This window comes from Anolis carolinensis, chromosome 1 (genome assembly GCF_035594765.1).
Source record: "Anolis carolinensis isolate JA03-04 chromosome 1, rAnoCar3.1.pri, whole genome shotgun sequence".
NCBI classification, from domain to species: domain Eukaryota; kingdom Metazoa; phylum Chordata; class Lepidosauria; order Squamata; family Dactyloidae; genus Anolis; species Anolis carolinensis.
In genome coordinates this window covers 367690277-367703256 of record NC_085841.1, presented here as the reverse complement: position 1 = coordinate 367703256, position 12980 = coordinate 367690277, and the positions used below count along the sequence as shown (strand labels likewise).

The 12980-nt window shown below is 48.7% G+C and overlaps 1 protein-coding gene across 2 annotated transcripts in view; it reads left to right on the top strand.

Moving 5' to 3' along the window:
- LOC100564073 (cytochrome P450 2C31) overlaps positions 1–12980 on the top strand; it is a 40751-nt gene that overhangs the window by 16522 nt on the left and 11249 nt on the right. For both annotated transcript variants that reach the window (XM_062968738.1, XM_003224905.4), the window contains one exon: positions 8639–8780. In XM_062968738.1, coding sequence (XP_062824808.1) covers positions 8639–8780 — 142 coding nt within the window. The remainder of the gene's footprint in view (positions 1–8638; positions 8781–12980) is intronic.

Genomic DNA, 12980 nt, shown 5'->3' with positions numbered 1-12980 from the left:
TGGCGGTAACATGTCGGCATTGCACCCAGGGATTCACACTGTGAACTCTACATGTGCACAGAGGCTGCCCAGTGTCCATGGAATGGGCTCCTTCCCAGATGCCTGTGACTGCACATTGCACATTGTGGCAGTACTGTGTTCAGTGTCCACCAATTTGGCAGAGTTTCATCCACAAAAAACAAACTTTCCCAAGTAGAATAAGGACTTTCAAAGTGAAGACAACCCAATGAAACAGGATATAAGACTTTCAATGCAGGAACATATTTCTGCTATTAAAAAATTGTTTCTTATATAAGCTATGAAGATTCGGCAAAAATCAGAGGATAAGGGAAACGTTCTGCAATTTGGTGAGCTAGCAGGGTTAAATGTATTATACCGCTGTACCAAATTTGATCAGAATAGCTCAAAAACTGAGGGCGGGAGAGTCCTGTAAAGTCCCTCCCGGTGCTGTTTTCGCCATTGCGCAAGCGCATCCGCCATTAACAAAGTAATTACAAATATTCTGAATTTTCTGAAAATTCCGATATTTTTGGTTGAAAAATCGGAAATGACTTTAGAAACAAAGCACCAGCACCCCTACTTTTGAAGCGAATATTGAACCATTTTTTCCATGGGTCCCACATGCCTTATTTTTTATTATTATTATTATTATTATTATTATTATTATTATTATTATTATTATTATTGCATGACACAGCAAACAAGATAGATATGCTGGATTTCGTATCACAAAATCACAAGTCGAACACTTCCCAAGTGTCTAGGACTGTGTGATGTATTTTCAGATGATGCGCGCAGATCCCAGTAGGGTGGCCTTTTGCAGTTGGCAGATTGTAATTTATTTATTTGTTTATTTCCAATATTTATATCCCACCCTTCTCACCCAAAGGGACTCAGGGCAGCTTACAACACTGGCACAATTAGATGCCTATACGAAATCAATCAACAGTACATAAAATCAGTTAAAAAACAATTAAATACAGTATATAAATTTTTAAATATATATGCTCAGATCCGTTCATCCGAAAACCTCGTGCCTTATCCATAGGTCAGTCTGTGTCATCTTCATCGTTTATTCGTTAAAAGCCTGGGCACATAGCCAGCCGGATATTCTAAAACCCAGAAGAGTTGGAACTTGTCTGATCTCTCTGGGGAGGGTGTTCCACAGCCGGGGAGCCACCACCGAGAAGGCCCTTTCCCTCCTTCCCACCAGCTGCATTTGCGAGGCAGGCGGGACAGAAAGCAGGGCCTCTCCGGATGATCTTAAGGATCTTGCTGGCTCATAGGAAGAGATACGTTCGGACAAGTAGATTAGGCCAGAACCATTTAGGGCTTTATAGGTCAAAACCAGCACTTTGAATTGGGCTCGGTAGCATATCGGTAGCCAGTGGAGCCTTAGCCGGGGGGGGGGGGGGAGATGCGGTCCCTGTATGCCGCCGCAGTTATTAATCTGGCTGCCGCCCGTTGTACTAGTTGGAGCTTCTGGGCCTTCTTCAGAGGCAACCCCACGTAGAGAGCATTGCAGTAGTCCAAACGGGATGTAACCAGAGAGTGGACCACTGTGGCCAAGTCAGATCTCCCAAGGAACGGCCGCAGCTGGCTCACAAGTCTGAGTTGTGCGAAGGCTCCCCTGGCCACCGGTGAGACCTGGAATTCCAGGCTCAACGATGAGTCCAGGAGAAGAACCCCCAGACTGCGAACCTGCGTCTTCAGGGGGAGTGCGACCTCATCCAGCACAGGCTGTAACCCTATACCCTGTTCGGCCCTGTGACTGACCAGGAGGACCTCTGTCTTATCTGGATTCAGTTTCAATTTGTTGGTCCTCATCCAGTCCAACACAGCGCCCAGACACGGGTTCAGGACCTGGACAGCCTCCTTAGTGACAGGTGGGAAGGAGTGACAGCTGGACATCATCTGCGTACAGATGACACCAGACCCCGAAACTCCGGATGATCCCTCCCAGCGGCTTCATGTAGATGTTGAACAACATGGGGGACAGTACTGACCCCTGCAGGACCCCACAAGGCAATGGTTGTGGGGCCGAGTAGGCGTCCCCCAATGACACCATCTGGGAACGCCCCTTCAGGAAGGACCGGAGCCAATGCAAAACAGTACCTCCGAGACCCATCCCGGCAAGGCGCCCCAGAAGGATACCGTGATCGATGCTATCGAAGGCCGCTGAGAGGTCCAGCAGAACAAGCAGGGACACCCTCCCCCTGTCCATTTCCCAGCATAGATCATCGACTAAGGCGACCAAGGCTGTCTCGGTACCATGCCCCGGCCTGAAGCCAGACTGTGCCGGATCTAGAAAATCAGTATCCTCCAAGAATGCCTGGAGTTGTGCAGTGACCACACGTTCCACGACCTTGCCCAGAAAGAGGAGATTGGAAATAGGCCGATAGTTCTCCAATTGAGTGGGGTCCAGTGATGGCTTCTTCAACAGCGGTTTGATTACAGCCAATCTGAGGATCACTGGAAAAATGCCTTCCCGAAGGCACTTTCACCCACTCGGCCAATCCCCCTCTGGCTTCTCTCACCAGCCAGGATGGGCAGGGGTCTAGGATGCATGTGGCCGCCCTCACCTCTCCAAGCACCTTGTACACATCCTTGAGCTAAACCAATTAAAACAAATCCATCAAAATGGGACAAGCAGGTAATCGTGCTACATCCTCGGAGACTGCTGTTAATATGGTGTCAAAGCCAGAGAGGATCAAAGCAACTTTGGCCGCAAAGAACCAAGCAAATGCTTCACAGCGGGCTGCCGAGTTGTCAGGGATCCCGTCTTGAGGGACGGGATATAACAAACCTCTGACAACTCAGAACAGCTCTGCTGGACGCTTCTTTGCAGACGCAATATTAGCTGCAAAGAAAACATTCTTTGCAGCATCTATTGCCGCGGCATATGCCCTAAGATAGAAACACAGCCGTGTTTGATTTGACTTGTTCAGATTTGAACGCCACACGCCCTTTAGTCCCCTCTTCTTTTGCTTCATCGCTGCCAGCTCCTCATTAAACCAAGGAGATGGTTTAGCTCGATTACTTGAGAGGGGACATTCTGGAGTGATCGTGTCTATTGCCCTGGCCGCCTCCTTGTTCCAGAAGGCGACCAGAGCATCGACAAGGTCACCAGCCGAGGTGGTGGGAAACTCCCCAAGAGCAGTCAGGAATCCATCCGGATCCATAATACTCCGGGGGCGGACTATTTTAATTGGTCCTCCACCCCTGCGGAGGTTGGGGGGCACAGTGAGTCTAAACCTGACCAGGTGATGGTTGGTCCATGGCAACGGAGCGATGGTGAGCTCCTCCACACCTCCACCTTCCTCCCATCGCTGACAGAAAACCAAGTCAAGTGTGTGCCCTGCTCTGTGGGTAGGGCCAGATACTAGTTGGGACAGCTAAATGGTTGCCATGGCAGCCATGAAGTCCTGAGCCACACCAGAGGGAGTGACCTTGGCATGGACATTGAAGTCCACCAGCACAATAAGCCACTGAGACTCCACTGCCAGGCCTGAGACCATCCCCACTAGCTCAGGCAGGGAGACTGTAATGCAACAGGGTGGATGGTACACTAACAGAATCCCTAAACTGTCCTGGCCCCCTACCCTCAATGAGCACACTCGAACAAGGTAGACTGCGGGATGGGGCACCTGGTCAAGGGGGTGGACTCCTTATAGACCACTGCACCTCTCCTCCCCTCCCTCCAGATCTTGGTTGGTGCTGCACGGTATATCCTGGTGGATAAAGCTGGGTGAGAGTAACTCCCCCAGCGTCATCCAATCAGGTCTCTGTTATGCATACCAGGTCTGCCCGCTCATCCAGGATGAGGTCCTGGATGATCGCTGCTTTACTGTTGACAGACCTGGCGTTCAGCAGCACCACCTTCAGATGGGAGGGGCCGCCACCCTGAACACCCAAATTTACTATGTCAGGAGGCCGTTTTAGATCTACCAGAACAATGTCTATTGTTTCCAAATGCTGGCTGAGATCTTTTGGCACGGCACCCAGTGTGCCCATCACTACCGGAACCACCTGCACTGGTTTCTGCCAGAGTCTTTGAAGTTCAGTCTTGAGGTCCTGATAGCGGCTGAGTTTTTCCTGTTGACATTGACATTGTTTTACATCAATGCGACTGTCACTTGGGATGGCGACATCAATGATCCAAACCTTTTTCTTTTCCACAACTGTGATGTCTGGTGTGTTGTGTTCCAGAACTTTGTCAGTCTGGATTCGGAAGTCCCACAGTATCTTTGCGTGCTCATTCTCCAATACTTTTGCAGCTTTGTGATCCCACCAGTTCTTTACCGCTGGCAAGTGGTACTTGAGGCATAGGTTCCTATGAATCATTTGGGCCACATAGTTGTGCCTCTGTTTGTCATCTGTCTGTACAATTTTCTTACAGCAGCTGAGGATATGATCAATGGTTTCGTTGGTTTCTTTGCACAGTCTGCATTTTGGGTCATCAGCTGATTTTTCGATCTTGGCCTTAATTGCCTTTGTTCTGATGGCTTGCTCCTGGGCTGCAAGGATCAGGCCTTCTGTCTCCTTCTTCAGGGTCCCATTTGTGAGCCAGAGCCAGGTCTTCTCCTTATCAGCTTTTCCTTCAATTTTGTCAAGGAACTTTCCATGCAATGTTTTGTATCATCATCATCATCATCATCATCATCATCATCATCATCATCTGTGGGGTCTTTTTGGGATTTTATGCCAATATCTATCTGCTGTATGAAGACTTTGAATGAATGCCGTTGTTTGTTGAAATCTGCCCTGAGTCCCTTCAAGGAGAAAGTTGATTGTTGTTGTTGTTGTTGTTGTTAGCTTAAGTGTTCTCTGCAATGGCTCTAGGAATGATGGGGCTGCTCATCAATCTTCTTCCTTCCCTCTGAAGCAAGGGCAGTGGCAGTTGGGATGGAGGATGCGCTTTCATCTAGGTTTGGGACAGTCATGAAAGGTGGTGCTTGACTCTTCCTCTTTCCCTCTGAACCAAGGGCAATGGCAATTGCGTTGGAAGAAGTCACGAGTGGAGTGCCGCAGGGTTCCGACATGGGCCCGGTTCTGTTTAACATCTTTGTTAACGACTTAGACGAAGGGTTAGAAGGCACGATCATCAAGTTTGCAGATGACACCAAATTGGGAGGAATAGCCAACACTCCAGAAGAAAGGAGCAGAATTCAAAACTATCTTAACAGACTATTTATTTTATTTTTTTATTTCAATTATTTATACCCCGCCCTTCTCACCCGAGGGGACTCAGGGCGGCTTACAAGTGGCAATTGATGCCGTTACACGGATATACAATAAACTAAAATGATTAAAACAGTTAAAACAATCATAAAATAGTCATAAAATACAATATACAAAGTTTAAAACAAGACTAGAGAGATGGGCCGAATCTAAATGAAGTTCAACAGGGACAAATGCAAGATACTTCACTTCAGCAGAAAAAATGGAATGCAAAGATACAGAATGGGGGACAGTGATAGTTCACTGACTTCTGGACATGGGCTGATGAAGCTGTGCCTGTCTTTTCTTCACTCCCTCTGAGGCAAGGTCAGTGGCAGTTGGCATGGATAGAGGCCCCTTCATCTAGGTCTGGGACTTGTCATGGGGGGCTGTGCCTGTGTCTTCTTCTCTCCCTCTGAGGCAAGGGCAGTGGCAGTTGGCATGGATAGAGGCCCCTTCATCTAGGTCTGGGACTTGTCATGGGGGGCTGTGCCTGTGTCTTCTCTCCCTCTGAGGCAAGGGCAGTGGCAGTTGGCATGGATAGAGGCCCCTTCATTTAGGTCTAGGACGTCATGGGTCTGTGCCTGTCTCTTCTTCTCTCCCTCTGAGGTAAGGGCAGTGGCTGTTGGCATGGCTAGAGGCCCCTTCATCTAGGTCTGGGACGTCTTGGGGGGTTTGCCTGTCCTTTCTTCTCTTCCTCTGAGGTAAGGGCAGTGGCTGTTGGCATGGCTAGAGGCCCCCTCATTGTGATGACTTATGGGCCATGTAGTCCCGTTCCTAGTACTGTTGTGACAGATGAAGAAGAAAACTTGGGTTTCCCACCGTTTTTGCCAGATTTGGAGCCCTTGCAGCTGCAGGATGTTTGCCCACAAGAAGTCACACAAACAAGCCTTGAGGAGAAATCTCCCCCATTTTCTCGCCGCCTTTATTATAATCAAGATAGACACGCGCGGGAGGCGACTCGCCGAAGCGCCCGGATAGCTGCCAGACAATTAGATGATTAAGTCTGATTCCCTTGGGAAAGTTTAAGGAGTCCTGCATCTGGACAGTTTAGGTTTCGGTTCTTGTTCCCCAGAGAAAGTCTGCTTTGGCGGGAAAACAAGATCCTATATAGATGCTTGGCCACAAGGATTCCTTGCGGAGTCAATTCGTCAGCTTCGGGAGTAGATTGTGTGTGGACTACGCTACTCCAGTTTCCAGGATCTTGCTCTCGTTCCAGCCCTGCCTTGTTCCCCGGACCTCGCCACAGATTTTGCCACGGACCCTGTTCTTGCTCCTCGCTTCTTGTTGCCTTGAATCAAGCCTTGTTTGCCAAGAATCTAGTTTGCTTCCTAGCCTTGCATTAAGCTCCATGGACTAAAGGACCTTGTCATCTCCCCTCACTTTGCTTGGCAAAGTGAGTGTTTCGGTTATTGGATTACAACTTTGGACCTTAATATTTCATATTGGACATTGTTTTCTTGGACTAATTTTGACCTTTCCTGAAAGGTCTACTTCTGAACTATTTCCTACACTTGCTTTTATTAACTTTATATATTTCCTCAATAAAGATATTAGATAGATTCTGGCCTCTGTGTATGGTTATTGGTGCTCTGCAGCCTGGGTCCTGACACTCATCTAGGTCTGGGACATCTTGGGGGGTTTGCCTGTCCCTTCTTCTCTCCCTCTGAGGCAAGGGCAATGGCAGTCATTGATAGAGGCCCCTTCATCTGGGTCTCGGATGTCATGGGGGCTGTGCTGTCTCTTCTTCTCTCCCTCTGAGGCAAGGGCAGTGGCAGTTGGCATGGATAGAGGCCCCTTCATCTAGGTCTGGGATGTCATGGGGCTGTGCCTGTCCCTTCTTCTCTCCCTCTGAGGCAAGGGCAGCGGCAGTCATTGATAGAGGCCCCTTCATCTGGGTCTCGAATGTCATGGGGGCTATGCCTGTCTCTTCTTCTCTCCCTCTGAGGCAAGGGCAGTGGCAGTTGGCATGGATAGAGGCCCCTTCATCTAGGTCTAGGACATCATGGGGGCTGTGCCTGTCTCTTCTTCTCTCCCTTTGAGGCAAGGGCAGTGGCAGTTGGCATGGATAGAGGCCCCTTCATCTAGGTCTGGGATGTCATGGGGCTGTGCCTGTCCCTTCTTCTCTCCCTCTGAGGCAAGGGCAGTGGCAGTTGGCATGGATAGAGGCCCCTTCATCTGGGTCTGGGATGTCATGGGTCTGTGCCTGTCTCTTCTTCTCTCCCTCTGAGGCAAGGGCAGTGGCAGTTGGCATGGATAGAGGCCCCTTCATCTAGGTCTGGGACGTCTTGGGGGGCTTTGCCTGTCTCTTCTTCTGTTCCTCTGAGGCAAGGGCAGTGGCAGTTGGCATGGATAGAGGCCCCTTCATCTAGGTCTGGGACATCATGGGGGCTGTGCCTGTCTCTTCTTCTCTCCCTCTGAGGCAAGAGCAGTGGCAGTTGGCATTGATAGAGGCCCCTGCATCTGTATCTGGGCCTAGGCATGCCAGAGCTGTGCCTGTTTCTTCTTCCAGTACTATTGGGCAATTTAATGAAAGACCGTGTAAGTTATAACTCCAAGAGAGCATTCAGACCTAGCTCTCTGAATGGTTTCAAACTACATTAATTCTACAGTGTAGCTATAGGCATACTTGGCCTTGTTACGGGTTTGTTGAAAAACAAACTGCGTTCAGTCCTGTCCAGACTTATCCAGTCCATTGTTGTATCCACAATGAGCAAAAGAAAACAAGCCAGGAAAATGGAAGAAAAATCAAAAATTTACTCTTAAGTAGCAGAGTAATAAAAGACAATAAAACTTCCAGAAACAAAACTCACATAAAGTTCCTTGCATTAAACTCACGCATCTTCATAGTAGGCTCTCAGCAAGTATTCAGTAAGTCCCCAAAAGACATTACAAACATTTCCCAAAGTTATACCCCATTCAGGGAGTGGTTCAAGCTTGTTAGCCTTGATTGTTCTAATTACTCAACCATGAGTTGTAATTGACCAGGTGTTTTCCCCTTAACACACACATACACAAGTAGTGATCCCACAGAAACTTAGTTAACTACATGCATATATAGTAATAGGCCTGACTCTACTGATGGTGCTGTCTGTGTTGTTAGAGGTGTTTACAATAAGCAAACAACTGGCATTTTCAATGGGACTAATAACTCCAGATTCCCACAAATAGGTGTAGTCAATTTCTGCAGTCACAAGAACACAGAGACACAGTTGTTCTTTCCAAAAATATGCAGGAAGGCTTTTCTCTTCTTTAGTCACAGCAATATGTACAGTTTATAGAATATATACAGTTTATCAGCCTCCACACCCTAATGACAGTGATATAGCACTTTCACATGTGGTTAGGCCTGAGATATTAACTTTGTTATCACTTAAGAAATTCGAGATAATTTACAAATTCTGACATGTATCGCTAGGAGAAACATGATGAGGCCTCTGAGTTCACCACGGAGAACATGGTTACCTGCTGTACGGACTTGTTTGGCGCAGGAACAGAAACAACCAGCACCACACTCAAGTATGGGCTCTTGATCCTCCAGAAGTACCCAGAGATTGAAGGTAAGACAGACATGAAGGCTTCAGAGGAACAGGTTCAAGGCAATATGTGACCAGATCCTAGAAATATGTTTGGGTTGAAAATAGGTTCTGGAAGTGGCTAGATTATTAATTCTGGCTTACAAGCAATGAATTGCTGGATTGATGTTCAGGTCATGTGTGATGTTAAAAAATAGTTGTTTATGGATCAGTGGTGCTTCTTCATCACCTGGGGGGATTCTGCACCTGTAATTGTATTTTATGACTATATGGCATTGCACTCCAAATCTCTGAATGACCTCTCCCAGAGTTTTCATGTTGTTGTGGAATAACGTGATGACAAAACGAAGCCCAAAGGCACCCCACAGGTCAATGGCCAAGGGTTCAAAGAGGAGTCTCCCAGCACTACCTTCTGGGTTCAACCTTTCAGATAGAAACAGACCCATTATATGACGGGACCTCAAAGTCACATCTCAGTGTGGCAACCAAGAAGGATACAATGGTTATTATTATTATTATTATTATTATTATTATTATTATTATTATTATTATTAAATAGGACAAGCAGGTGCCCGTGTTACATCCTCGGAGACTGCCGTTAACATGGTGTCAAAGCCAGAGCGGATCAGAGCGACTTTGTCCACAGCGGGCTGCCGAGCTGTTAGGGATCCCATCTTGAGAGATGGGATTTAACAAACCTCTGACAACTTGGAACAGCTCCGCCGGACAGTTCTTTGCGGACGCAATATTAGCTGCAAAGAAAGAATTAAATAAAGGTGCAGCCGTGTTCAGTCTGATTCGTTCCACTTTGAGCGCCACACGTGCTCTAGTCCCCTCTTCTTTCGCTTCATCACTGCCAACTCCTCGGTGAACCAAGGAGAAGGTTTAGCTCGGCTACTTGAGAGGGGGCGTTCTGGAGCAATCGTGTCTATTGCCCTGGTCATCTCCCTATTCCAGAGAGATACCAGAGCATCAACAGGATCACCAACCGAAGTGGCGGGAAACTCCCCAAGAGCCGTCAGGAATCCATCAGGATCCATAAGCCTCCTGGGGCGGACCTTTTAAATAGGTCCTACACCCCTGCGGAGGTTAGGAGGCACAGACAGTCTAAACCTAATCAGGTGGTGGTCGGTCCATGGCAACGGAGCTATGGTGAGCTCCTCCACCCCGCCATCTTCCATCCCTGACAGAAAACCAAGTCCAGTGTGTGTCCCGCTCTGTGAGTGGGGCCAGATATCACTTGGGACAGCCCCATGGTTGCCATGGTGGCCATGAAGTCCTGAGCCGCCCCCGAAAGGATGGTCTCCGCATGGATGTTGAAGTCCCCCAGCACTAAAAGTCGCTAGGACTCCAACGCCAGGCTAACTCAGGTAGGGAGACTGTAGTGCAGCGGGGTGGACGGTACACTAGTAGAATCTTTAATCTGTCCCAGTCCCCCACTCTCAGATGGAGACATTCAAACAGGGTTGACTGTGGGATGGGGCACCTGGTCAGGGGGATGGATTCCTTGTAGACCACTGCGACTCTGCCTCCCCGTCCTCCGGATCTAGGTTGGTGCTGCACGGAGTACCCGGGAGGACAGAGTTGGGTGAGGTTGACCCCCCCCCCCCCGCCTTGTCCAACCAAGTCTCCGTTATGTACGCCAGGTCCGCTTTTTCGGCCAGAATAAGATCCTGGATTAATGCCGATTTTCCATTTATGGATCTGGCGTTCAACAGCACAACCTTTAGTCCGGAGGGACTGCCAGATCGGATATCCAACTTTACTGTATCAGGAGATTGTTTTAAATCTACAAGAAACCGTTCCCTAGGCTGAATTAGTTTTGGTCTCCCTTTCCCATATCTCCCCCTCCCTTGAATTACCTCAATGGTGGCCCCCCGGCAAATGGACAACTCCCCCCCCCCCCATATGGTCGCTATCCCTTCTTTCCAGCATCCGGCTGACATTGGCTGTAGACGTAACCATGGCACTTGATTTTCTAACAAAGTTAGCTTCGCCAGATATTTAGAGCCACTCCTTTCACCCCTCCTTTGCAGAGTTGATAAATAAAGTGCACACGGAGCTTTACAGCTCCCACCATCCTTCGACTGACTATAAAAGTGCACAGTGCAAGCAGAGAGCGTCTCAACACATAAGGATCTACGAAGCAATAGAAAGTTCCAGATTAAAGTTCCAGTGCCTATAAGAGCGTTCACAGTTTTTAGATGGTAAAGTGACTAAGTGCTTGACGGATTCAGGTCGGTTATAAATGGATAGACTGGGTCAGTAACAAAGCCCGCCCCCCAACCCTCCCCAACTGCACAATTTCAGGATTAACCACAGGTTATAGCAACTTGATGGAAATTTCATAAACCAGTAATTTCATCAACCGATATAGACCATATATCATCAGTCAGAAATTAATATTATAGTAAAACTTGATAGAGACCTCATAAACTAATAATTAACAACAGTAGGTGATGAAACAAGTCCCCTTGGGTGAGAAGGGCAGGGTATAAATGTTGTAAATAAAAATAAATAAATTATGGTCAGTAAACGTATAAATAAAGTGCTAGATCCAAAAGTCAATCCCAAGAGTAGCAGGGCCAGCGGTGGGCCAGCAGGACTCACCTCTTCTGTGCTGGCAAGCAGCAGATGGTAGCAGCAAGAAGTGTCCAGAAGCAGGTGTTTTTAAGGCCTTCCTCCACCCTCTTCCTTTCCTCCTTACCCCAGAGTAGCAGGGCCAGCGGTGGGCCAGCAGGACTCACCTCTTCTGTGCTGGCAAGCAGCAGATGGTAGCAGCAAGAAGTGTCCAGAAGCAGGTGTTTTTAAGGCCTTCCTCCACCCTCTTCCTTTCCTCCTTACCCCAGAGTAGCAGGGCCAGCGGTGGGCCAGCAGGACTCACCTCTTCTGTGCTGGCAAGCAGCAGATGGTAGCAGCAAGAAGTGTCCAGAAGCAGGTGTTTTTAAGGCCTTCCTCCACCCTCTTCCTTTCCTCCTTACCCCAGAGTAGCAGGGCCAGCGGTGGGCCAGCAGGACTCACCTCTTCTGTGCTGGCAAGCAGCAGATGGTAGCAGCAAGAAGTGTCCAGAAGCAGGTGTTTTTAAGGCCTTCCTCCACCCTCTTCCTTTCCTCCTTACCCCAGAGTAGCAGGGCCAGCGGTGGGCCAGCAGGACTCACCTCTTCTGTGCTGGCAAGCAGCAGATGGTAGCAGCAAGAAGTGTCCAGAAGCAGGTGTTTTTAAGGCCTTCCTCCACCCTCTTCCTTTCCTCCTTACCCCAGAGTAGCAGGGCCAGCGGTGGGCCAGCAGGACTCACCTCTTCTGTGCTGGCAAGCAGCAGATGGTAGCAGCAAGAAGTGTCCAGAAGCAGGTGTTTTTAAGGCCTTCCTCCACCCTCTTCCTTTCCTCCTTACCCCAGAGTAGCAGGGCCAGCGGTGGGCCAGCAGGACTCACCTCTTCTGTGCTGGCAAGCAGCAGATGGTAGCAGCAAGAAGTGTCCAGAAGCAGGTGTTTTTAAGGCCTTCCTCCACCCTCTTCCTTTCCTCCTTACCCCAGAGTAGCAGGGCCAGCGGTGGGCCAGCAGGACTCACCTCTTCTGTGCTGGCAAGCAGCAGAGGGTAGCAGCAAGAAGTGTCCAGAAGCAGGTGTTTTTAAGGCCTTCCTCCACCCTCTTCCTTTCCTCCTTACCCCAGAGTAGCAGGGCCAGCGGTGGGCCAGCAGGACTCACCTCTTCTGTGCTGGCAAGCAGCAGATGGTAGCAACCTTCCTCCACCCTCTTCGTTTGGTTGATGGTATCAAAAGTCACTGAAAAGTTCAACAGAACCATCAAGGACATGCTCTCGTTCTCTGTGTAGGTCATCCACCATGTCAACTAAAGCTGTCTTTGTCTCATATTCAGGCTTGGATCCAAACTGAAATATAATAACCTCTAGCTCCATAAGGAGGTTACCACCCAACTCTTGGGATGGATTGGTTCCACTTTTAGGTAGCATCGCTCTTTTGATAGGCATGAATACAAATTGTGGCTTACTAGGATGAAAAGATTCACATGGATTTGAGGGCAGATCCTTCTTGTGTGACTTCTTTGACATTCCCTGGATGTTTGTTTCTTGATGCTTCACCTCAACCTTGGGACACTTGTCCAGGCACTCTACCAAATTGTTATGATTGAGCCTCATGGCTCTGTTACTGACAGACGTGGGCGTAAGACTCCTCGAGAGTCAGATACTCTCGAGGAGCGAGAGA